Source organism: Mustela erminea, chromosome 10, assembly GCF_009829155.1.
Source record: "Mustela erminea isolate mMusErm1 chromosome 10, mMusErm1.Pri, whole genome shotgun sequence".
NCBI classification, from domain to species: Eukaryota; Metazoa; Chordata; class Mammalia; order Carnivora; family Mustelidae; genus Mustela; species Mustela erminea.
Window position 1 is genome coordinate 7,494,239 of NC_045623.1, and position 23,018 is coordinate 7,517,256.

At 39.6% G+C, this 23,018-nt stretch overlaps 1 protein-coding gene and 1 long non-coding RNA gene across 2 annotated transcripts in view; one reads left to right on the forward strand and one right to left on the reverse strand.

The window, feature by feature from the left end:
- Positions 1-15,463, reverse strand: part of LOC116567148 — a 39,824-nt gene extending 24,361 nt beyond the window's left edge. Inside the window, exons 1-3 of the long non-coding RNA XR_004276125.1 lie at positions 15,359-15,463; positions 12,597-12,759; positions 11,218-11,253 (exon numbers count right to left, since the gene is read on the reverse strand). This is a non-coding gene — a long non-coding RNA (uncharacterized LOC116567148). The remainder of the gene's footprint in view (positions 1-11,217; positions 11,254-12,596; positions 12,760-15,358) is intronic.
- The window catches only part of WARS2 (tryptophanyl tRNA synthetase 2, mitochondrial), an 89,873-nt gene continuing 82,286 nt past the window's right edge, over positions 15,432-23,018 (forward strand). The window contains exon 1 of the mRNA XM_032302036.1: positions 15,432-15,582. Coding sequence (XP_032157927.1) covers positions 15,493-15,582 — 90 coding nt within the window. The 5' untranslated portion in view covers positions 15,432-15,492. The remainder of the gene's footprint in view (positions 15,583-23,018) is intronic.

Sequence of the window (23,018 nt, forward strand, 5' to 3'; positions counted from 1 at the left end):
TGCAAGTAGAATCTTATTCCCCGAACAGTTACAAACAAGTGCTCTAAATCTCTTTAATCTTTCTTAATTATAAAAGGAAACATCCTCTTATATCCTGTTGATATAGTACAGATGTCTATGAAAGTAAAAAGTTAAAGTATTTCCCTGAACCCAGAGATAACAAATTTCCAGGGATGGGAACAGTTGAGAAACACACTCTCATGCGTTGTTGCTGAGTGTATACATTGGTTAACAAGTTGGAGGCTAAATTAGGAGATAATTATCAAGATGCAAATGCATGTAATCTCAGAATTAGCCATTCCACTTTTAGAAGTTTACCCTGAAGATACTAGATTTATTTTCTTTTGTGCACAAGTATATATTTATAAAAGTGTTCACTGAAGTATTGCTTACAATAGTAATGATGAAAAAAACAATCCAAAAGAGATTATATAAGCAAATAATGATACTTTCACTCAATGGAATACTATCAAACTTGTAATTTTCTTTTAAACCAAGATACAAAATTTTACTGATAATTAAAGATGTTTAAGACACAATAAGGGAAAAGCATCAAGTTGTGGGACCTGTACAGAAAGACAGCATGTGATTGTTTGTGACCTTTTTGTAATATGCATAGACTTCTTCAGGAGGGATGCAAAACCAATGGCTAACAGTGTTTCTTTTGGCCCTAGGGACTTGGGGTGGGAGGTTGGAAAACAGAACATTTACTTTCGTTTTGTATTTTCCTTTACATTTAGATTTTTCTTTTCCATTAGCATGTTCATGTGTTCTTTTTAAAATGATACTGGAACAAAAATAGATATAGAGATCAATGAAACAGAATAGAGAGCCCAGAAATAAACACACACTTACTTGGTCAATTAATCCACAACAAAGGAAGCAGGAATACACAATATTGTCTTTTCAACAAATGGTGCTAGGAAAACGGGACAGCTAAATGCAAAAGAATGGAACTGGGCCACTTTCTTACAGTATACACAAAAATAAACTCAAAAATGCAAAAGAATGGAACTGGGCCACTTTCTTACAGTATACACAAAAATAAACTCAAAATGGATTAAAGATCTAAACGTGAGACCTGAAACCACAAAACTCATAGAAGAAAACATAGGCAGTAATTTCTTTGACATCTGGCATAGAAACATTTTTCTAGATAAATCTCCTAAGGCAAGGGAAACAAAAGCAAAATTAAGCTATTGGGATTATACCCAAACAAAAAGTTTTTACAAAGTGAAGGAAATGATCCACAAAACAAAAAGGCAACCTCTCAAATGGGAGAAGATATTTGAAAATGACATATAAAATAAGGGGTTAATATCCAAAATATAGAGAGAACTCATACCACTCAACAACAGCAACAACAACAACAAAAAGAATAATTTGATTAAAATGAGCAGAGGACGTGAATAGACACTTTTCCAGAAGACATCCAGATGGCCAACAGACACATGAAAACATGCTCAACAGGATCATCAGGGAAATGTAGACTAAAACCACAATAAGCTATCACCTCCCACCTGCTGGAATGGCTAAAAATCAAGGACACAAGAAATAACAAGTGTTGGTGAGGATGTGAAGAAAAAGGAACCCTCATGCACTGTTGATGGGAATGTAAATTGGTGCAGTCACTGTGGAAAACAGTATGAAGAGTCCCCCCAAAATTAAAAATATAAATATAAATATAAATATATATATATAAAATAAAAATATAAATACCACATGATCCAATAATTCCACTACTGGGTGTTTACCCAAAGAAAATAAAAACACCAACTCAAAAAGATATGTGCAACCCTAGGGGCACCTGGGTGACTCAGTGGGTTAAGATATGTGCAAACCTATGTTTATTGCAATATTATTTATAAGAGCCAAGATATACAAGCAACCCAAAGGCCCATCCATAGATGAATGGATAAAGAAGATGTCAGATAGATAAATGGATAGATAGATATAGATAGATAGATATACATCCAGCAGGTATATAGATATACATCTATCTATCTATCTATATATAATTAAATATTATAATATTACTCAGCTATAAAAAGAATGGCATTTGCTACAACATGGATAGGCCTAGAGTATAATGTTAAGTGAAATAAGTCAGTCAGAGAAAGAAAAATACCATATGATTTCACACATATGTGAGATTTCATAAACAAAACAAATGAACAAAGGAAAAAGAGACAAACAAAAAATAGACTCTTAGGAGTGCCTGGGTATCTCAGTCAGTTAACTGTCCGCCTTCGGTTCAGGTCATGATCTCAGGGTCCTGGAATCAAGCCCTGTGATGGACTTCCTGCTCAGTGGGGAGTCTGCTTGTTCCTCTCCCTCTCCCCCTCCCCCTGCTTGTGCACTCTCCCTCCCTCTCTCTCTCTCTCTCAAATAAATAAATAAAATCTTTTTTTTTTTTTAAATAGACTTTTAAATACAGAGAACAAACTGGTGGTTGCCAAAGGGGAGGTAGGTGGGGGATGGGTGAAGTAGGTAAAAGGGGTAAAGTGTACACTTATCTTGAGTGCTGAGAAATGTAAAGAACTGCTACTGTGTACCTGAAACTAATGTAACACTGAATGTCAATTATATCTTAATTTTTAAAAGCAGAAAATATATATAACTTATTCCTATAGCTCTTCTGGGGGAGAAAAGAAGAAAAACAAAGAAAAGAAAAATTGAAAAAGTATTTTAAATAAGCAATTTTCATGTTCTTGGACATAACGCCTACTTACAGTTCCCTGTTAAGTAAAACATAATGCATTTGTTTCCCACTGTCCCCTGAACATTTTCTTTTTTCTGCCTCCTTCCTTTGCAATAGCCATTCTACATCATGAAAGAGAATGGTTGAGTTTTGTCTAAGGTACAGCAGAACCAGTAGGGAAAAGAAAAGTGAGTTGGGCTTTGTCTTCTGTAATTCTTCATTATGTTCTAACAACACATCTAACTTCCCAGGCAACACACCAAGGAATGCTTAAGCAAAAAGGAAAAGAGCAAGAAATTCCAAGTGAGGCACTTGGGATGGAGAAGTGCAGACCCTCTCCCTCCCAGACCATGATGCTAGCTAGCATTCCTAATTGTTACGTTTACTTGCTAAATCCTGGAGACCAGGAAACAGTGTCCTCATACCAAAACTGCATTTCAATCGGAAAATGTAGATACTTAGTTACTTTGTTATTGGGGAATACTTGACTGATACTTACTTGAATTACTAGAATTACTAGAGCAGACTAGACTAAGGAAAGCTTTATGAAATAATAGTATCTGACTATCCTGGACCTACAAAAATTTCCCAGGCACACAGGGAGAAAAGTACTGGCTAACCCGTATAGTTGGACGCATTGGAAGGCAGGACATCAGGACCGTAGTCTGAGAATTCACAGCTGTGTCTCAGAGTTGCTGCATGTGATGGTTGACCGTGTCCTTCCACAGTCCTGACATCTTCTAGAACTATGGCATATGTAAATTGAAATCAAATGAATATTTAATTTCATTTTTAGAATATTTAGGAGTATTTTGCAATTCCTCTGGAGAACTGCAAGCTCCTTGGGCTAGCTGACCCCTGCCAGAAAAGGCAACTGGTGTTGACTGCTTCTGAGAAGTCAGGAATGGTATGAAATGGTACCAGAATGTGTCACTGTCACTTGTTTGGTTTGCATTAAAAAAAAAAAAATCAATCAGCAGTTGACTTCCTTAAGTAGGTACTTGAACAGTGTTACTGGGCCAAGATTTCTGGAAACTGTATCACTGATTAAGTGAAAGCAGGGCCCAAGTCCTTCCGTCACCAACCTTTAGCAATTCCAGACGTGGAAAGCCATCTGTACCCTGGCTAGGCCCAGGACAGCTGAATGCTGTAGGCAACAAGTCACCGCTCCTCCTTACCATTCCTGAGTCCCATCCAGTGATGTCCACTGATGTGCACTGAATCAGCTAATGACTGAGCACAGGGGCAGATTCTGCTGCAGCTGTGGGAAAGCAAACCTAACATCTGCAACCCACTTCAGAGTTTTCAAAGCATTTTTCCCTCGTCTCTCCTGTGCTCTTTCTCCTATACAACCACAAGGAAGAGAGCAACTCAAATATGGTTTTTGTTACGTACTCAACTTGCATCCCTGCTCAGCCTGTCAAATCAGGCTGAAACATTATTGGTGAATATTTATTTGAGGATTGCCAGAGCATTCTTTTTTTTTTTTTTTTTTGCTTCGCAATCATCAATTAAATTAGAAAACCATTTTCCAGCCTTCCCGAATGAGAGTGTGACTTCAGATGTTTCAAAATTTGCCCAAACTAGTGCCTACATCATATACTATTCAGTTCAATGAAGCGATTATTAAGTACTCTGTGTGCTGAGGGTGTCCCACTTATCACTTGTCACTTGTCACCCCTATTTAGCTCTAAGTGTGTGTAGTTCAGGAATTTTCTTTTATGTTCAATGTCTCAAGCAAGACCGGTTGCTGCTCTAGAAGGGTCTGAGGGGTCCATGGAGCACAGTCAGGAGATGGGATAGGGCGTGAAAGACCCTGTAATACATGGGAGCACAGCGTGCCAACCAAGGGAGCAACAGGAGGGGTGCTAACCCCATCTTGGGAGAAGAATATGTCTTGTGTGGCTTGGAAATAGATAACCATCACATCTTCACAGTATGTTAAGGAGAAACATACTGTTCGAATTATAGAAAGTGGTGTGAAAGCATCCTGTCTGGGGAAGGCGGATGAAAGCATGCATATTCATCCCTTGGCTTTGTCTGTGTTCATCATAAGCCCCTCCCTTATCTCATCATGGCCTTGACTCCTCGTGAGCTGCACAGGATATTGGCTCTAAATAGATTCCTGGGAAAGGTCTGAAAATGCTGTGTCATGCCAGGGCATGGGACACAGAAGGGACCAGGCGTGGACACCAGGACTGGGGGATAGGGCATTGACAGAATGGCTGGCTCTGTTTAACAAAATAGGCATGGGCCGGACACAGACAAGGCCACAGGGCCCAAACCTTGGTAACAACTGGACCACTCAACTGAGATGTTAGTTTTGGGATTCTCTACTTGCTCTCCCCTACGCACCCCCTACCCCCCACCGAGGCTGTCCTCCAGGCAAGGTTAGATGCTCCCTCTGGGGCTCCATCAAAGCCCTGACTGCCCGCTGCTGGCACTTGCTTTCTGTAGGGCAATCCTCTGTTCGCTTGTCACCCCTCTTGAGCTCTAAGTGTGTGTCGTTCAGGAATTTTCATTTATGTCCGGTGTCTACTGTAATGCCTGGTTCAGAGTAACTCTCAGAAAATATTTGTTTCTATTTTTAAAATTAAAAAAAATACTGGAAATCCTCAAATTAAAGTAAAACATATGCACACACTTCGTCCCACTGCTTTTAAAACAAATCACATAGAGATATAAATGTTCCCCATTCACATCCTTCCCTTTTCCTTTGCTAAAAAGGGATATATCAATATTTGCCGTCAATACTGGTTAAGTGAATTAATAAATCAATAAACAAACAAGTCTAATCAAGTTGAAGAAGCCAAGGGAAAGGATGTCAGAAGTCAACTCAACAATCAGAAGGATCATCTCCCCAATCTCAAGATCTGAAGTTCATCACATCTGCACAGTGCCTTCTGCCATGGTTCTGGGCAGTGGGATGTAGGCATCTCTGGAGCCCATCATTCTGTCTACAATGGAGCCCACGGGGCAGAGAGAGAGAAGGTCAAGTACTCAGGAGTCTGAACTCTCCTTCTGGAGTGTAGTTTGACCTCGCTCACTTTCCTTCTTTGGATCTTAACTTCCTTATCTGTAAATTGGGGAAACTCACTCAATAAATATGTTACTAACAATCCACCATTCTAAGATTTAGAGATACAGAATAAAACAGACAAAATTCTCTGCTGTTGTGATGGTTACATTTCTAGAGGAGGAGCAAATAAATTAAGTAGAAGATGTCAGATGGTAACAAGGGTTGAGGACTGGTCAGGAGACCCGTATGTCCCAGGCAGAGTTAGGTAAGAGGGAGGCAGTGGGGGAAGAGGCCAGAAAGGGAGGCTGGGTTGGAGAATGCAGACCATTTGGGCCTTACAGGCCTTGGTAAGGACTTGGGATTTTTTCCAAATGACACGTAAAGCCACTGGAGGGTTTTGAGGAGAGTGGGTGACCATAATCTGACATACATTTTAATGGGTTGTTCCAGCTGCTAATTAGGAGCTAATTTAAAGGAGGAAGCAGGCAGAGAGGTGTTCACAGCTTATTCTCTTCAACTTCCTCTGTCAGGATGCCTCATTCAGGTGCACAGCCATGCTTCCTTTGCAGCTACCCCTCCTAAGGGCACCCTGGTCCTCCTTCCAATTCGAAATTCCATTCAGTCCCTCCTTCAGGAACCGCTCAGTTCTCACCTCAGAGCTGTAAGCGCACTCAGGGAATTTGTTTTCCTTTGCCATCTCCAGATGAGGGAACAGGGGCCCAGGACATTCAAAAGCCTGGCCAAGTCCATACAAAGAGCAAGGGGAAGAGCCAGGACTGCCCCTGAAGTCGGAGTCAAACAAAATGAAAAAGTCTTTATACAAAGACGTTTTCCCTGAAATGCTTTTGTTGCTTGTCATTTCCCTCATTAAACTGGGATTTTGAAGAGTGCAGAGATCATCATTTTCAGCATTGTATACTTGGCCCCTAGCTTGGGGCCTGGTACAGGATAGACCCCAAAAAGTATTTGCTTATGTGGACATAAAAGAATGTCAAGCCCTCAAGAGTCCGTGTTTATATGTTGTAAGCATTGTATCTCCCCACCCCACTGCAGCCCACTGCCTCACAGTGTTAAATGTCAGACAACTGGAAAGGTCTAAGAATCTATGAGAGCTAAGCGCAGTGTTCTAGGAAATGAGGCCTTAATATTCTAACAAAAGGTGTGGAGTGGGATCTTCTTAACACAGTAAAGGTCGGTGTAGAGACCCTTTTTCCTTCCTTCCTTGATCCCCAAGCAATTCTAGGATGAGAAGAATAAGGAGAAGGCAGTCCCTACTGCATGTGAACTTCTGTGCCCTTGGCATGGACGTCTTGCTCTTACTGCGGGGGAAACTGACAGTGACAAGGTAATTGCTAAGTGTAACCAGGGCTGGTGTAGGAGCTGTGCAACGTGTTGACCGGCAAACAGGCCCTAAGAAGTGCATCCCTGTTCTGTAAGTGACCCTGTGGACTCACACTAAGTCACCTAGTTGCTCATGTTTCCTTTTTCTTTTAAGATTTTATTTATTTATCTGACAGACAGAGACCATAAGTAGGCAGAGAGGCAGGCAGAGAGAGAGAGAGGAAGGGAAGCAGGCTGAGCAGAGAGCCCGACGCGGGGCTCCATCCCCTGGGATCATGGGATCATGACCTGAGCCAAAGGCAGAGGCTTTAACCCACTGAGCCACCCAGGAGCCCACTCATGTTTTCTTTAAATGGGAGACTTGAGTTCCCACTACCACGTGTATTCTTTAGAACGGCATCTACCCTGTTGTATTTTAACAAGTTGACAAATCTTCCCTGCAGTACTCAGCATCCCCAAGGTGGGATCCTCATCTTTCTCCTCCGTGGATCCCAGTACAGTATAGTTTCAGGTTAATAGTAGGTGGTTGATGAAGTATGGGAAAGAAGAAGGAAGGATGGGAGATGGGTGGGAGGAAGGAAGGAATGCCAGCTTTCCAGGTCCTTCTGTCTCTTAAGTTTTCAGAGTGGGAACTAGGAAACCCTAGCCAAGAAAAGAAGGTGATACAGGTTGTAACTGTAAGAAGTATTGTATGTGGTGCCTACGGTAACACAAGATTGCCTTTTTGGTCCTTTAGTACTAGGAGCCTGCAGTAAGCAAGTGGTAAATGAGTAAATAGTGTGAACAGAGTAATGGTGCCTTGACCGGGTGAACTTGAGAGTAACTGGTTCCCCCTCTCCTCCAGCTCTTGCTCCACCTCCAGGCTCTCTCCCCGGGCACTAGCTGCCAACCTGCCCCACCCCAGAGATGCACATCATATTAGAAGACCCATTATTTCACCTTTCCTTTGAATTTACTCTCAAAATGATTTCCTAACAACATGTTCTTCAAGTTAGTCACATTTTGGCTCAATTCATCCAACAGGTTATCCAAGACAGTTTCTAGGTGTTCCACACATGAACAGTGCAGGATAATAATTAATAGTTATAATAATTAGTGGTAGTGGCATGATTAATTTTAATAACATAATAATTAATAGGTAAGAAATCATGAGGTCCCAGCTGGGTCATCTGTCAAAATGGGAGCATATTTCATTCTATCAGCCAAAGTACCAGGAGAGCCTTGGTTAAAAATGAGATCCCTGTGTTAGCATAAGCTTATTGGGTTAAGGGCTGGAAGAAACCTTGAGAATTAGCTGGTTCAACCACTCACAATTTTTTTTTCCGGGTAAAAAGCAGCCTGAGAGGTTAAGGACTTTCCAATATCACCTTGCTTGTTTTAGCAGGGTCAGAACTCGGTATAAAATCCAGTGTTCTTTTCAGTACACCCATTGCCTACTGGAACACAATTTCTTCTCTCTTGTTTCCCAATGCTTTAACCCTCCTGATGGAAGTTCATCAGCTTAGATGCAGAACTGATACGGACAGATCCTTAAGAGATGCTGGCAAACAGAGAGCCTGATGATAAATAGTGAGATGATGCAAGCACAAGGGCTGAATCCAGAAATAAATCATATCTTCACATAGTGTTTACAGAAATTGCATTTTGAATAATTTCCATAGAAATTATTTTACCCACCACAGGAATGTTTCTCCCTCCCACAGGGATTTGACAGAACAGAAAGAGAAGCAGAATGGAGGAAAAGCAGTAATTTAGATTTATATATAAAACATTAGTTGGAACCTAAGTAATCACCCTCAACTAATCAGAATATTTTATGCATTCTGCTTTTTAGTGGAAAAAGCAAACCACAAGAAAGCAGACATATATCAGAGATTTTTAAAATGCTTCCAGGGCTTATTCTAGGCTTTAAATTTCCCCCCCAATTCCCTGCATTATCTTTAAAATATCCCACTGCACACCTCCCTCTTCTTCCTCACATGTGTTCATTTGTCCATTTAATCAATCTGCCAATATTTACTGAGGCCCCTCTGACATCCCAAGTAGTCTGATAGGTCAGAGATGAAAACATAGCCTTACCTTCAAATGCAATGTCTGGTTAGAAAGTTATCTTAATAAGATCTAGTTTTTTCAGAGTTGTATTTCTCGTTCTGTGGGTGGATAGTAGCTCTGTAGTGAGTATTTCCATTTGGCCTTCCAGATCCACCGTTACCATTTTTTAGCCTATTTTGGGCTTCTGGGAGATGGGGGATAGGGTACAGGGACTGACTTTTATGGACCGGATAAATCATGTTCCTTTGACCCAAGATTCAGCAAATGGGAGGAACCAAAAGATCAGCTCAGAGAATGAGAGGAGAGGGAGGCAGGGCTATCACCCCATGCCGTCACCCCTGTCATCTCATTCCCCACACCTGCCAGGCTATGGGTGGCTATTGGCTACCTTCCTCTCCTAAGATCACAGCACCTGCTAGATAACCCTCTTCGAGAACTCTTGGGTTAGCAGCTCTTCAGTCATATAAATCACTGTGAATGTCAATTACAAAATAATGAATATATTTCTGAGAAATAACAAAAGCAAATGATTGGGAACTATGTGAACTGCCACCTAAGACAGCTAGAAAAAATGAAAGTGGGTCAGATACCCTTTCTTGTTTTACTCTTTGAAAAGCTATGTGGAGGGGGCACCTGGGTGGCTCAGTCAGTTAAGCATCCAACTCTTGATCTCTTGATTCTGGTTCAGGTCATGATCTCAGAGTGTGAGATCAAGCCCCATGTCAGGCTCCACACTGAGCATGGAGCCTGCTTATGATTCCCCCTCTCCTGCTGCCCTTCCCCACACTCGCACATGCATGCTCTCTTAAAAAAAAAAAAAAAAAAAAAAGATATGTGGAAAGCCATCTCATGGCCACAGTTAAGTGAGAAAAGTTTAATATTCCGTTTTTCATAAATCTAACCTGGCTGTGACAGGATGACAAGTAGGGCCCATTTTATCTGGTGGAGAGTAGCTGTAGTTAAGTATTTATAGATCTGATTATTTTTTTTCTTTACTCATTTGCTTTTTTAGATTCTACATGAGAGAAATCATATGGTATTTGTCTTTCCCAGTCTGACTTATTTCACTTAGCACAATACCTCCTTAGTTCCATCCATGCTGTCTCAAATGGCATGATCTTATCCTTTTCATGGCTGCATAATATTCTGTGTGTGTGCACACACAGGCATGCACACGTGTGTGTGAGAGATCTTCCTTAATCACTTGTCTACCAGGTGACACGTTGCTTCCATATCTTGACTATTATAAATAATACTATAATAAACATAGGGGTACAGAAGATCTTTTCAAATTAGTGTTTTCATTTTCTTTGTATCCATCCTATTTTTACTCACTTTACAGATATGAAAAAAGAGGCACATGAAGGTTAAATGGTTCACTGAGATCAGTAATGGGGTCAGCATACAAATTTTCTCCGAGTTCATGCTCACTTCTACTTATTAAGGACAAAAAGTAAAGAAAATGACAGCTGATTGCAACTGTCAGTGGATTTTGGAAAAATCTAACTTTTCCAGATCTAACTGGTTAAGATGGGATTTGACTGAGGCAGTGAGGTTTAACACTCTCCCTGCTTCAGGTAGATCAAGATGATCTTTTCATGTTGCTTTTTAAGAAAGATCACGATCTAACCATGGTGTCTCACTTTCAGTTGTTCCTAGCATCACACCACAGAGATAGAATATGGGAAAGGATCTAATGGAGTTTGATTACTAGACAAAATAGAAAGGAGCCTATTTAAAAAACACTCCAAGAAACTCTGTTGAGACCTAGTTCTTTTTGTAAAACATAGACTCAGAAGTGGGAAGCCTATTCACCCATTATGAAGTAGCTGGGAGCAAAGGGTGATTTTAATATAGAATGAGTGTTCTGGTAACATATAGGTTTTGTCTTCAGGGCCGTACCTTCTGGGACAGATACGGCATGCAAAGAGAGAGAACAAAGTAAAATGCTCTTCCAAAACTTTAATTTGCTGATTTCTAAGCTCCATTTCTTCCATGGAACATGTATCTTAAGACTGAGGGTGAACAATGGGAATAGAAAATACTGAAAGTAGTCTCCTACATTTCTAGAAAATTGTTTTCCCCATTCTGGATCCATATTTACAGGAGCAATTCTCTGTCTTCTTTGAAGAGCTGTACTCTGATGTGGAAACAGCAGTTTAAAAAACGTATATAGAGAAAAGATTAAGTATGAACAAAAGTTCCAGGGCCTGCACCATCCCCATATAATCAGTGCTCTTCCTGGCATCCCACACTAAGGATTCTACTAGTAATGGAGTCATTTCTCTGAAGATCAGCACATGCAAATTATCCACTTATGTCTGCTCTCTTTCCACCCTTGCCACCTTTCCCCAGTCCCAGTTGTGAAGTGGGAAAGATGGTTCTTAAGGTAAAAAAAAAAAAAAAAAAGAGTTGAATCTGGAAGAAACTATGCCTTGGCTCTTAATTTTAAGGGAAAGGTGCTCTGAGAAAAATTCTATTTTGCTACCCACATCACATAGCCACTTCTTTAATTTTGCTAGATGGCATCTTCCAGGAAAGTGATAGTAAAGTCTCCCTTAGGCCTCCTAAGCCATTCTCCCAAAGACGAGATAGGCCCCCGCTTATTATCCTTACACAAAGAAGATGGTATAATATGCACTTCACCACAGACTGCTAGGGAAAGACAGCAACTTTTAATGTTAGGGGTCAGAGATGAGTACATCAACCCTTTAAAAATCATTTAGTTGCCTCGACTTGGACACCTGACACAAATATGTGTCTTTAGGTGAAACCTTGCCTTTGGATCAGCCCTAGCCTTAACTACTTCACTTTATACTGATGTCACTTAATGTAGACACCTTGTCTGAAGATTGTGGTTCTTTCTATCCTACTCTTATTCATTGTGTGATTTTTGTCAAGGTACTTAGTATCTTTGGATTACTTTCATCGCTATGAAACGAGGGGCAGAACTAGAATTAAGCCAAAGATGGTGGTGGGGGGAAGGCAATCTCCCAGTCATTGTTACAGTTTCCCGCATACTTCGGTGACACTCAGAAGTGATCTCACAGAAAGGTGGACTCTGTCTCACTTTGATTTAGGTCCTTAGAATCTGAGTCCAACACAAGATGGCATGGCCCTACCCCAACTTATGAAGAGCAAGGTTTACCTCCACTATGGAATCTCCTCCTCCATATTTGAAAAACGTATTTAATATAAAGGAAAGGTCAGAGGTGAATGGGTTGTGCTTTAAGTAAGTTTTGAACATAGATGCCATCTAGTCTTTGCAGTCTGCAAAATTCTTCCTTAAGTGAATAAATATGTAGGGCAACTCTCCATTACCTTGATCAGCATCTAATACCAACCTGACACTTAGAATTAAATTAGAGAAACAAAATTAGATACTTTGAGACTGGAGGGCTGATTACACTACTAGAGCTAAGAGTGGATTTAAACTCTTTCCTTATCCCATTTAAATCTAACTAGATATAAACTCTCCATTACCGAGGAATAAAGGTGTGTCTGCAGAGGTGGAGGTTCCCCTTGATGTTCTTGGACAAGGAAACCTAATCCTTTCTTCTGACACACATGGTTGCAATAGAAAGCGTTCCCCAACTGCCAGTCTGGTTTTAATCTATTGTTTCAAGCAAGACGAGATTTGCAGGGACTGTTAAGGAAAGAGCAGAATTACCAGAACTTATTATAAAATAAAAATGTTGATGAGAAATCAAATTTTAAACAAGTTTTCAAAGTTGTAGGCACAAACATCTGTAGACATACAGTGTATGCCAAAAGTATAGGACTATACAAGTTTTTAACTGTATCTAAAGTCTGCTTTGAGTACAACATTTATATATCATTTTACTAAAGTTCGTTGGCTTACCAACAAACCAAAATAATAGCAGTGGTGAAATAGTGCCAGTAAATACAGTGATGCTTCATTTAAAAACACTGTTGGACAATGAACTATTCCACAAGTGAACTTCTCATGTAACCGAACTATTCCTGCATTATGCAAGCTTGTAAAATGTTAATCACTTTGTATGCAAACATTTCAAAATTGTATTATACAATTTTTCATTAAAAGATACACTGAATAATAATTTTCCTGAAGATGCAGGATTAATTTTGATCAATATCTAATACCAACGTGACACTTAGAATTGGAGAAACAAAATTAGATACTTTGAGACTCATTAAAATTTAAAATTCTCATTAAAATATGTTGACTAGTGCACTTCTTAGAGGAGCAGAAAATGGTGACCTTACACAATGTTGAGCTTTTTCATGCTACTTTCCCAATGCCAAAAGGTTTCAGAATGCGGTTGTAAGAGAACAAAAGCAGACGAAACTAGCTTTGCTTTAAATTAAGACTAGTGTCTTTTCTACTGTCAGCTTTCCCTCCTGGCCATTAAAAACATACCAACCTCTGAAAATTAGTTACATACTTTGTCGAAGTAAAATTTAGATTTAAAATATGTGCCCGCTCTGTGCAAAGTATTATACTAGGTGCCGGGAGAAATATAAAAAATACAAAACCTAGTCCTTGTTCAAGGAGCAACCTGGCTGGCTGAGTGACACTCAAGAGTCATCAAGTCACTACTGTGATGGGAAACAATTTATTACTCTATGCTTAGTTGATTTATTACTCTAAGTTTCAAGTACTTTAAAAAAATAGATATTGAAGTTGTTCCATTTGTGTTCAGATATACCCTCTTCAATGGGAATATGCCTTGGAAGTATCTCCCATGGAAATATTATCAGTCACGTTGAGTCTTTGCAGATAAAAGACTGAAATTACTGCTCGAGGAAATAAAGTGGGCAGGCCTGTGACAGCTTTCTGCTGTAACCCTCCTTTTATTGCTAGGTTTTATCTTCTAATCCAGATGGCTGAACATGTCAGAAGTCTAACCTTACTAATTCCTAGGGTCATTTAATTTAATTAATAACATATCTGTAAAAAACAGTATTTTAATGCTTAGGCATTTATAAAACTGAATGTTTACAAGGGATACTGTGCATCTTTATAATGATCAATCATCCCTTTCACTGGCAAGCCTCTTAGCTCAGTTTCAGTAACACCACATTTTTGGGGTTGTAAATATCTTTTGACTACTTCTAATTTCCATCATCTGAGCACTTCTATTCCACAGATTCTACCTGGTGGTCTCAAAGAGTTCCATACTTTTAATTACCATCCGTTTTGTAGTTTGGCTCTCTCTCCTGACCTCCTGACCTATTTAATAGTCATCACATTCGGAACTAAGGCACACATCTCAAATTTATGAGACAAAACCAAACTCAACTGCTTTAAGAATAACACTTGATTTTCTAAGGGTTTTTGTTTTTTTGGCCTTCATCATTCCAATTCCTTCCCTGCTTATTTCTACATTACACCAATTGCTCTTAAATTTCACCAGTACTTCATACCACTCTTAAGAGATCTTAATGTATGGTTTTTTTTTCTTTTTTTAATGTATGGTTTTAATTCACAAACTTTGTCTTAACCTGTTAAGATTTCAGTTGCTTTAAGAGTATGGGCACCCTTATTCCATTTATCTTGTACCTCTCCCTGTGGAAATGTGGTAATTTTCAGTATTTGTTCAATAGATAAATACAAGAAAACACATAAAGGAACTCTGACTAATCTCTTCTTGCTACATGTTTATTGATAGGTTCTTTTCTGTCTGGGAGCTTTTTGAGGGCATGAGCAGAAGCAGGAATGCAGTGTGGATTCTTCTCATAATTTAACCCAAAATGCAAACAATTTCTTCCATCAGGTATCACCTTCTGAAACCCTCCCTGGACCAGGCTTAAGCGCCACAATTTTAACTATCCCTCTTCCCCAGTCTTGGGGTTTGCTTCTATAACACTTGAAACAGTGCGTTGTTTATTTGCCTGCTATGCACTAGGCCATGTAAGATAGGTGTTTTGCACCTTCAGTAGCCAGCAGATGGTAGGGTTTAACAAAGGTTTGTAGATGGGTTTAACAAAGATTTGTAGACTGAATGCATCAATGAGGCCACATAAGTCTCATAGGACCACTTAATGCACTCTAACCGCACTGGGTAGGCCACATTCGTAGAGACACTTCTTAAAAGCTGCCTCTGCAGGGCTAGAAGCCCAAAGGCAATTTATTTGACTTTCAATCTGAAATGCTGCTACTAAAATCCCCGAAAGACATTCTCCCACCAGGAAGCCTGCACCAAGACCAGGTCTCCAGGGCAAACACTAAAAGCCAAGCCCCACCCCGTTCCTGTCCCCACCTGCTGGGCAAAGACCGGACTCCAGTACGCCCGGAAGACCCGGGCGCTTACGCAGCAAGCCAAACAGCCGCAACTCTGGGACTGGCTCTCTGGGCAGACGTCACTCAAGTCACTACGGCTCCTCCCCTCTCAAGATGGCGATGCGCTCAATGTGGAAGGCGCGTGGGTGCTGGAGCTGCATCCGGGCACTTCATAAAGGACCCGAAGCTGCTCAGACTCCCCAGGTAACCATAGCTGGCCTTTCTCCCGCCAGCTTCCCATTCGACTAGGTCCTTCTTGTCTCCCCTCCCTCCACTGGTTTCTCTCCCCGCGTTTCCTCTGGAGAATACCGAGCCGCTTTTCTCCTAAGGTCCACTCTCCGAAGACTGCCTTCCTACTTGGAACGCGGCGACGTCGCACGGATGCGCGATGACGTCACCGGCCGTGGAGGGCAGGAGCGCGCGTCCGCTAGCCGGCTTGGCCTCTGCCTCTTTCCCTGTTCCGCTGTTGCCGGGCAACGCGGGAAGCCTGGTCCTCTGTGAAGTTCACAGACCAGAAGGCGGGTCTTTCCCCAGCTGCCCGCCTTCTCACGGTCCCATTACTATTTCACCCTTCTTACTGAGGGGCCAGTGGAGAAATTAGAGGAGGTTTTGTTAGGAATTGGGTGGTTTAAGTCGGAGCGCCCACTTGACATCTTCGTTCTGGCAGGGCGGCCTATCAGTGTTACGTGTCCATGCGTCTTCCTCTCGGGTTCCTCATTCCCCAAGGCAGACCTGCATGGAGCAGGCTCTGTAAGGAAATTATTAGTGGCCAAAGTTGCTGTTTTCGTTACCCTGTCGTGCTGAGAGCATGAACACCAGCTTCAACCCACCCCGTCAGTATTTCCAATTTTACCCTCTTGGGGGAGGAGGGAAATATATATAATATATATATATATTTTTTCAGACATTTAGTAAATGTCTGAATGAGTGAAGTATCTGAATGAGTGAAAGGTGATATATATATATACTTATATATCTGGTTATATATATATATATATATATATCACCTTTCACTCATTCAGATACTTACTTCACTCATTCAGACATTTACTAAATGTCTTACAAGTACGATCTTGGTGGTGGGCACTTTGTTGTACATCTCTTGGGACGTATCTTCAGGGACCTGTGAAGAAAATTGAGATTCAGTGGTTATCAGATGATTTATTGTCATCCTCGCATATTCGTGGTTAAAATGCATAGGTGTTCGGATTTTGTGTGGGAACTGGTGTATTGGAAAAGAGCACTAGACCTGAAATTAAGAAATCGAAGTTCAAGAGATTTGTCTGCCACTTGCTAGTTCTGTGGCAGGACAAGTCAATCTCCCCGGATTTATTTTCTTTAATAAAATGGGTGGAGGAAGGGTGGGACTGATTGACCCATTAATGTTCCTTCAAGCTTTGGAAAATCTGTGGCTCCATGATTATGAAGCCAAAAGAAGGCAACGTGATGAATTATGAAAACCAAGATTTGAGTTTAACTTGTTTTTCCAGTCATCTCATAAATTACTTAATGTTCTTTAGTTAAGTTTTCCTTCTTGAGATGGGCCTCACCAGATTAGTTTAAAGATAAAGGAAATACCAGATACCAAATACCATTTGTTGTCAACCAAATACCATTCATTGTCAACCAAACAGCTACTTAAGTGTTATTTTACATTTCAGGCAGCACTTTTAGGTAAGAATTGATTCAAAATTAGATAAATCCATTCAGTACTCCTCTCTTTGAAGTTTGAGGGTTTGATTCTGCAGAACCAGAATTGGTTGATTACTATTTTATAGCTAACTAATAGCGTGTTAAAACCTGTGGTACCAAAGTAACTAAACCTTAGCACCAAACTTCCTCTTTCCAAACCGAAGAGGTGAGGATGTCATGAGAAATAGAAAATCAGAGAGAAAAGGAAAATAAGCTAGATCCCACTAATGATTACCCAGGGAGTTTTAGGGCACTAAGTTATTATAAATGCTAAGAGAAAAGTTCTTAAACCTCTGGTATTGTTTCAGTGGAATTAATGAGTATGGTTATCTTAAGGTTAATCAACTACTAATCTAGATAGTTTCAAAAATGCAGAATTTCCAGAACAGATCAGTGTTTCCAAACCTTTAATTTATCTTTGAGTAGACTAAGAATTAATTGTAAGCAAGAGCATTTCTTTTTTAAAGTATAAATCTACATGTGATTTTCAGTCATTAACTATGATGGTTTGAAAAGCTAATGTAGTCTTTTGAAAAACCAACTGAGAAAAGATACAAAATTGTTTTCATAGTGTAATTATAATATTGTTTGTAAGTAAATATTTATTAAATATATGCACACACAAAAAAGACTGGAAGGAAACAACCAGTCTTAACTTTTTTGTTTTGCTTTGGTCTTGCTAAATAGTGGATTAAAAGTCACTTAAGTTTTCTTTAGACTTTCTATATTTTCCACATGTTCAAAATTGAAGATATATCACTTTTAGACTGAGAATAAAGTGTTAAAGCATAAATCTCCATATAAATGCATAGTCATTAATATCATCTGTGATATTTTAGATCTCTGAAAACCTAAATAGATACTTGTCCCACAGTGCTATTATTAAAATGGCCTTAGAAAAGGAATAGAAATTTATGGCCACTTTTCCTGTATGTATCTTCTTTTTCTCTTGAAAAGCTTCCTTTGAAGTCAAAGCGATTTTTGTGAACAGATGCAGAAATATGTGAAGGAAGAATTAGATTCTTAAACCAGATGTATTGGACATTTTTACGATATCTCATAACCTTTGTAGAAAACAAAAATTATTTTGCAAGAGAATAGTCTAATAGAAACTACGTTTTTATCATATGGATGATTCTATCAGAAACTAAGAAATAGCCAAGTTGCTGGTTACTAGTTTGGTTACCTGGTTACTCCCTGAGGTAAGAGGCCAAAGTGAGTGAGCCAAGGCAGTGCTGTTTTGGAAACTATGACTGATAAAGTATTTTGATTCTTAGGTTGTTTCAACGTTTTCTTTAAAAAACAAAATCTTGAGTAATAAGGTTGGCTTCTAGGACCTTTGGTTACCTCGAAGGCAGGCTTTTGCCCCTCAAGTCTAGAGATAGACTCAAGTTTCAAATAAAAAATAGAGAGAAACCGGGAATAACAGTGTTTCAAGCCATACTCATTGTGAGTTGTCTACAATTTATGTGAAAGCTGTTTATTTTGCCAGGTGTGACCTCACAAAAAACTGTTGACGTTTGACAAGATGAGAGTAGTCGCAGATTCAGAGGAATGAAGATTTGACATGCTACGTTTAAATAGTGATTGCATTAGGTAAATTTAAGCCTGTCATCGTTGGCCAAATACAGAATCCACACTTCTTGAAGCCCTAACTTATGATGGTGTTGTACCAAGAGTGAAATATTGATGGATAGTAGACTTTTGCAAGAATATCTGGAGTCATTCAGTGTAAAATGTCCACATTTTGCTGCAGTTGAACAACAAGCCTCATTCTTAGCTGTCCGAAGCGGGGTGTGGCCAGTATTAACAGACCATTCCTAATGTTAATGGCTACCAAGTTCAGTCATTAGATGAAGCAATCATGCCTGCCAAAAAAAAAAAGAAAAAGAAAAAAAAGGCAATGTATTAAATTATTTTTCTTGTATTCAGTTCTCATGACTAGGCTTTTCAAACAATTGCTCCTTTTTAAACTTTTTTTCTTTTAAATGATTTCAGATTTACCAAGTTGCAAAATTAGCAAAATTTACCTCCTTCACCAAGCTTCCTTTTACATAATCATAATACAATGATCAAAGCCAAGAAATAAGTTTGGTACAATACTAGCTAAAGACACATTTCAAATTTCACCAGTTTTTCCACTAGTCTCTTACAGGTCCTGGTCTGGGATCAAATCCAGGATCCCATGTTGCATTTAGCTGGCATGTCTCCTCCAATTTATGGCACTTCCTCACTCTTTCATGACCTTGGCACTTTTGAAGAGGATTGGTTAATTATTTACTAGTTTGATGTTTTCTCATGATTAGGTTATAGATCTTTGGCAAGAATACCACCAAAAAGAAACTGTTCATAACAAGGCTTTAAGGCAGGTGTTAACACCTTATTTTAAACCACGAGGAAACTGACTTTAGTTAAGTAACTTGCTTAAAATCACAACGCTGATTAATTGTGGAATTAGGATGGTAAGATTTACTATTGGGATTTCCTTCCCTGTTTTGCAATTAATATTTGTTGTAGGTTTCTGTGATCTTAATGACATTAAAATGGGGTAGCTTTCCCAGTGACTTTTCCTGAGCTTGTCTCTGCTCTGTTTTGTTCATCCAACTTGCAACAAGAGCTAATCAGCTTGGATAGCTCTAAGGAGCTTCTATAGACATCATTTTGCAAGACAATAACTGAGCTGGTTTGATGGGGCTATTTCATCTCTGTGCTTTTCTTAAATGGTCTTGCATGGACCCACTCGAATGGCCCTTTTAAGCTTAATTCGCCTAGGAGTCCATTCACTTAAAATCCTTTTTAAAGATTTTTTTAAAAAAAATTTATTTATTTGAGAGAGAGACAGAGAGTGAGAGTGAAAGGGAGAGCATGAGAAGGGGGAGGGCCAGAGGGAGAAACAGACTCCCTGCAGAGCAGGACTCCAGGATCATGACCTGAGCTGAAGGCAGTCGCCTAACCAACTTAGCCACCCAGGTGCCCCTTTATTTTTTTTTTTTAAGATTTTTTTAAAATTTTTATTTATTTGAGAGAGAGAGAGTGAGAGAGAGAAACCTTTTTAGATTGGTTTTCCTTGCGAACTGACTTAGCTTATTAGAAATAATTTTTAAAAGTATATTTGAGTAGACAGTGGAAACTATTGATGGTAACTGATGAACACAGAGATGAGGAATAGTAAGTAGATGCTGAGGATTTTTGGTAGTAACTGTTCTTGGCATCCACAGCCAGGAATTGCTAAAGAGAGTAAAGGCTGCTCCCTGATCTTTCTCAGTCTTTTGCATGGCTGCAAGTTACAGAAGAACTGTCTGCAGAGACTTACCCAAATATATATACTTAAGCCTATATCCATACAAAATCCTGTCTTTCAGAAAAAGAATGGATATGTAGCTAGCACTTTCTATGTGCTAAGTCCCTGTGCTACGTGCTATACATACTTTATCTTGGGCAAATAATATTGTATCCATTTTATAGAAGAGGAAACTAAGGCTTGGAAAGATTAGGTAACTTTCCTAGGTCAGAGCTAGTAAATGGCAGCACCAGGATTCAAATTCAGCCTCATATATGCTTTTTCCACCGGTCTAGTCGTCTTCTCTTACCAAATAAGATTTTGTATCAATTCCTGTTAGATAAAACATAAAAGCAGAGTTTTTCTGACTTCAGGAGTAGAGGAGTAGCTAAAGCCCTGCTTCCTTGACCTCACTACCTCCACTCCCCAAACCATCTCCTCCCCACACATAAACAAGGACCTGGGAGATGAGGCCACACAATCTTAAATTTCTTATGATGACATTTGAAAAATACTTCAGCTTCCTAACATATCCAAGTAAGTTTGCTGGCTGAGGACCACATATGATGGATGAATTGTGTTCTAGGAGCTGCACAGAAAATAAGTAGTTTGAGAGTATTCACTTTGATATGTGTGTATTTTATCAATAAAATGCAACGTATGTTCCATTTATTTTAAGCTGCACAGGCACTAAAGATAATAGTAGTTGATTTTTCTTCTTTCCTTCTCTCTCTCCTTCCTTCCTTCTTTCTTTCTAAACCCAGCTTACCTCTGCGTAGTATGCTGATCATTGTACACAAAGATGGTTCTCTGGATTCCCTCAGTCATTATTATAACTAACCCGGCCTCTAGCCTCCTCATAAAGAACGGTTATCCAGCTCTGCTCTTGATTCCATTCTACCGCTACCATTCAGGGTTCAGGAATTTCTCAGAGACTGCAACATGAGGCCTAAGGCGTCTTTTTGAATTTCCACAGGAGACATTTACTCATGGAGGGTGGCCACTGCTCTGCTGGTGTGAGACACTGGATGCAGAGAGATAATTTATAGGCACAGAGGTGCTACATGGACTCCAGCTTGACTTAATTTAACTCTGTCTGAGCATTTACAGTTTTCTCTATATATCATTTCTTAGCAATACCGTATCTTTTATTCCCAATAGGAGGCATAACACTTTCTCTTAACGTCTCTGCTTACTGGATGAGTCAAGATCATGTCAAGGTTTTCACACCACCCTGACATCTGAGTTCTGTTGGGTCTCTAGCCATTTATCAAAATTCATCTCCAGCTTTCTTTTTTTAATGGCACACAGTCATCCTGGCATCTTTTGAACGTACTTCTGGTTGTTTAAGGAACTGCCTTTTGACTGCCCACTATGTCTCCTAAAAGGCAGAGTTAAGGGCTCCTGGGTGGATCATTCATTGGGTGTCTGCCTTCAGCTCAGGTCATGATCTCCCAGTCCTGGGATCAAGCCCCACATCGGGCTCCCTGCTCAGCAGGGACCCTGCTTCTCCCTCTTCTACTCCCCCTGCTTGTATTCCCTCTCTCTGTCAAATAAATAAATAAAATCTTTAAAAATAAATAAATAAAAGACAGAGTTAAGCCACCCTGATTTCTAACCGATGCAGATTCGCACCGCTTCTGCTTCTCAATCCCTTGCCCTCTAGGCTAGGACAGCAGCCAGCATGCAGGGCTGTCAGTCTCTCTGCATTCCTGCCCTGATGCTCTGACTGGGACTCACTATAAGGCCAGGCAAGTCCACTGTGGTTAGAGTCCTGAATGAATGACTTTGGTTCCATTGCTGCTTATCCCAGGTTTTTAGGATGATAAGTTATAGATTTTTCATTAAGGGTATGTGAAAGCTTAAAATAAAATAACAAATCTCACCTTGCAAAAAATTTTCAAGTGGAATCTCTTATCTTCTGTAATACCCTGTTCTAACTTAACACTTTGTAGTCTCCAAAATGCTTCACATATTCTTTAATCCTGAGTGCAGCATACCAAGTTTCACTATTTAGTCACCTAAAATTTTGACTCACTGATTGCATTCTCATCTTCTAATTTTTTTTAAACAGTTGTAATAACGATGAATCTAAGTAAATATCGGTGTTCTTTAAGGTTTTGGTTAAATGGATGTTATTTTCATATTTGTGTTGAAATCATTTAGCATTATTAACAAACACCATATAAACAATAGTGATGGTAGAGGTGATCCTAGCACACATTTATGTTTACCATGTACCAAGCATGATTTTAAGCACTTGACATCCATTAGCTTATTTAATCCTCACAACCCAGGGAGGTTTGTGCTAATATGAACCCCGTTTTGTCGATGAGAATAGTAAGAGGTTAAATGACTCACCCAAGGTCACATAGCTAGCAAATGTTAGAGCCAAGATATAAACCCTGGTAGCCTGATTCCAAAGTCTGTACCCTAACTGTAATAAAATGCCATTAAAGTTTGGAAAAATTACCCATGATATCATTCTGATAACTGCCTTGCAACTGTTAAATCTGTTTCATGAAAGCCACTTATATATCTTGCCATGGTGACATGTAGAGCAGAATTATAAATCATCCTTTGTTGTCACTGCTTCTACACTCTTGTTTGACTCAATGAATTATGAAGAAGGAGCAAAGGTGTCTTGTGAATTTATCTCCATGTCTCT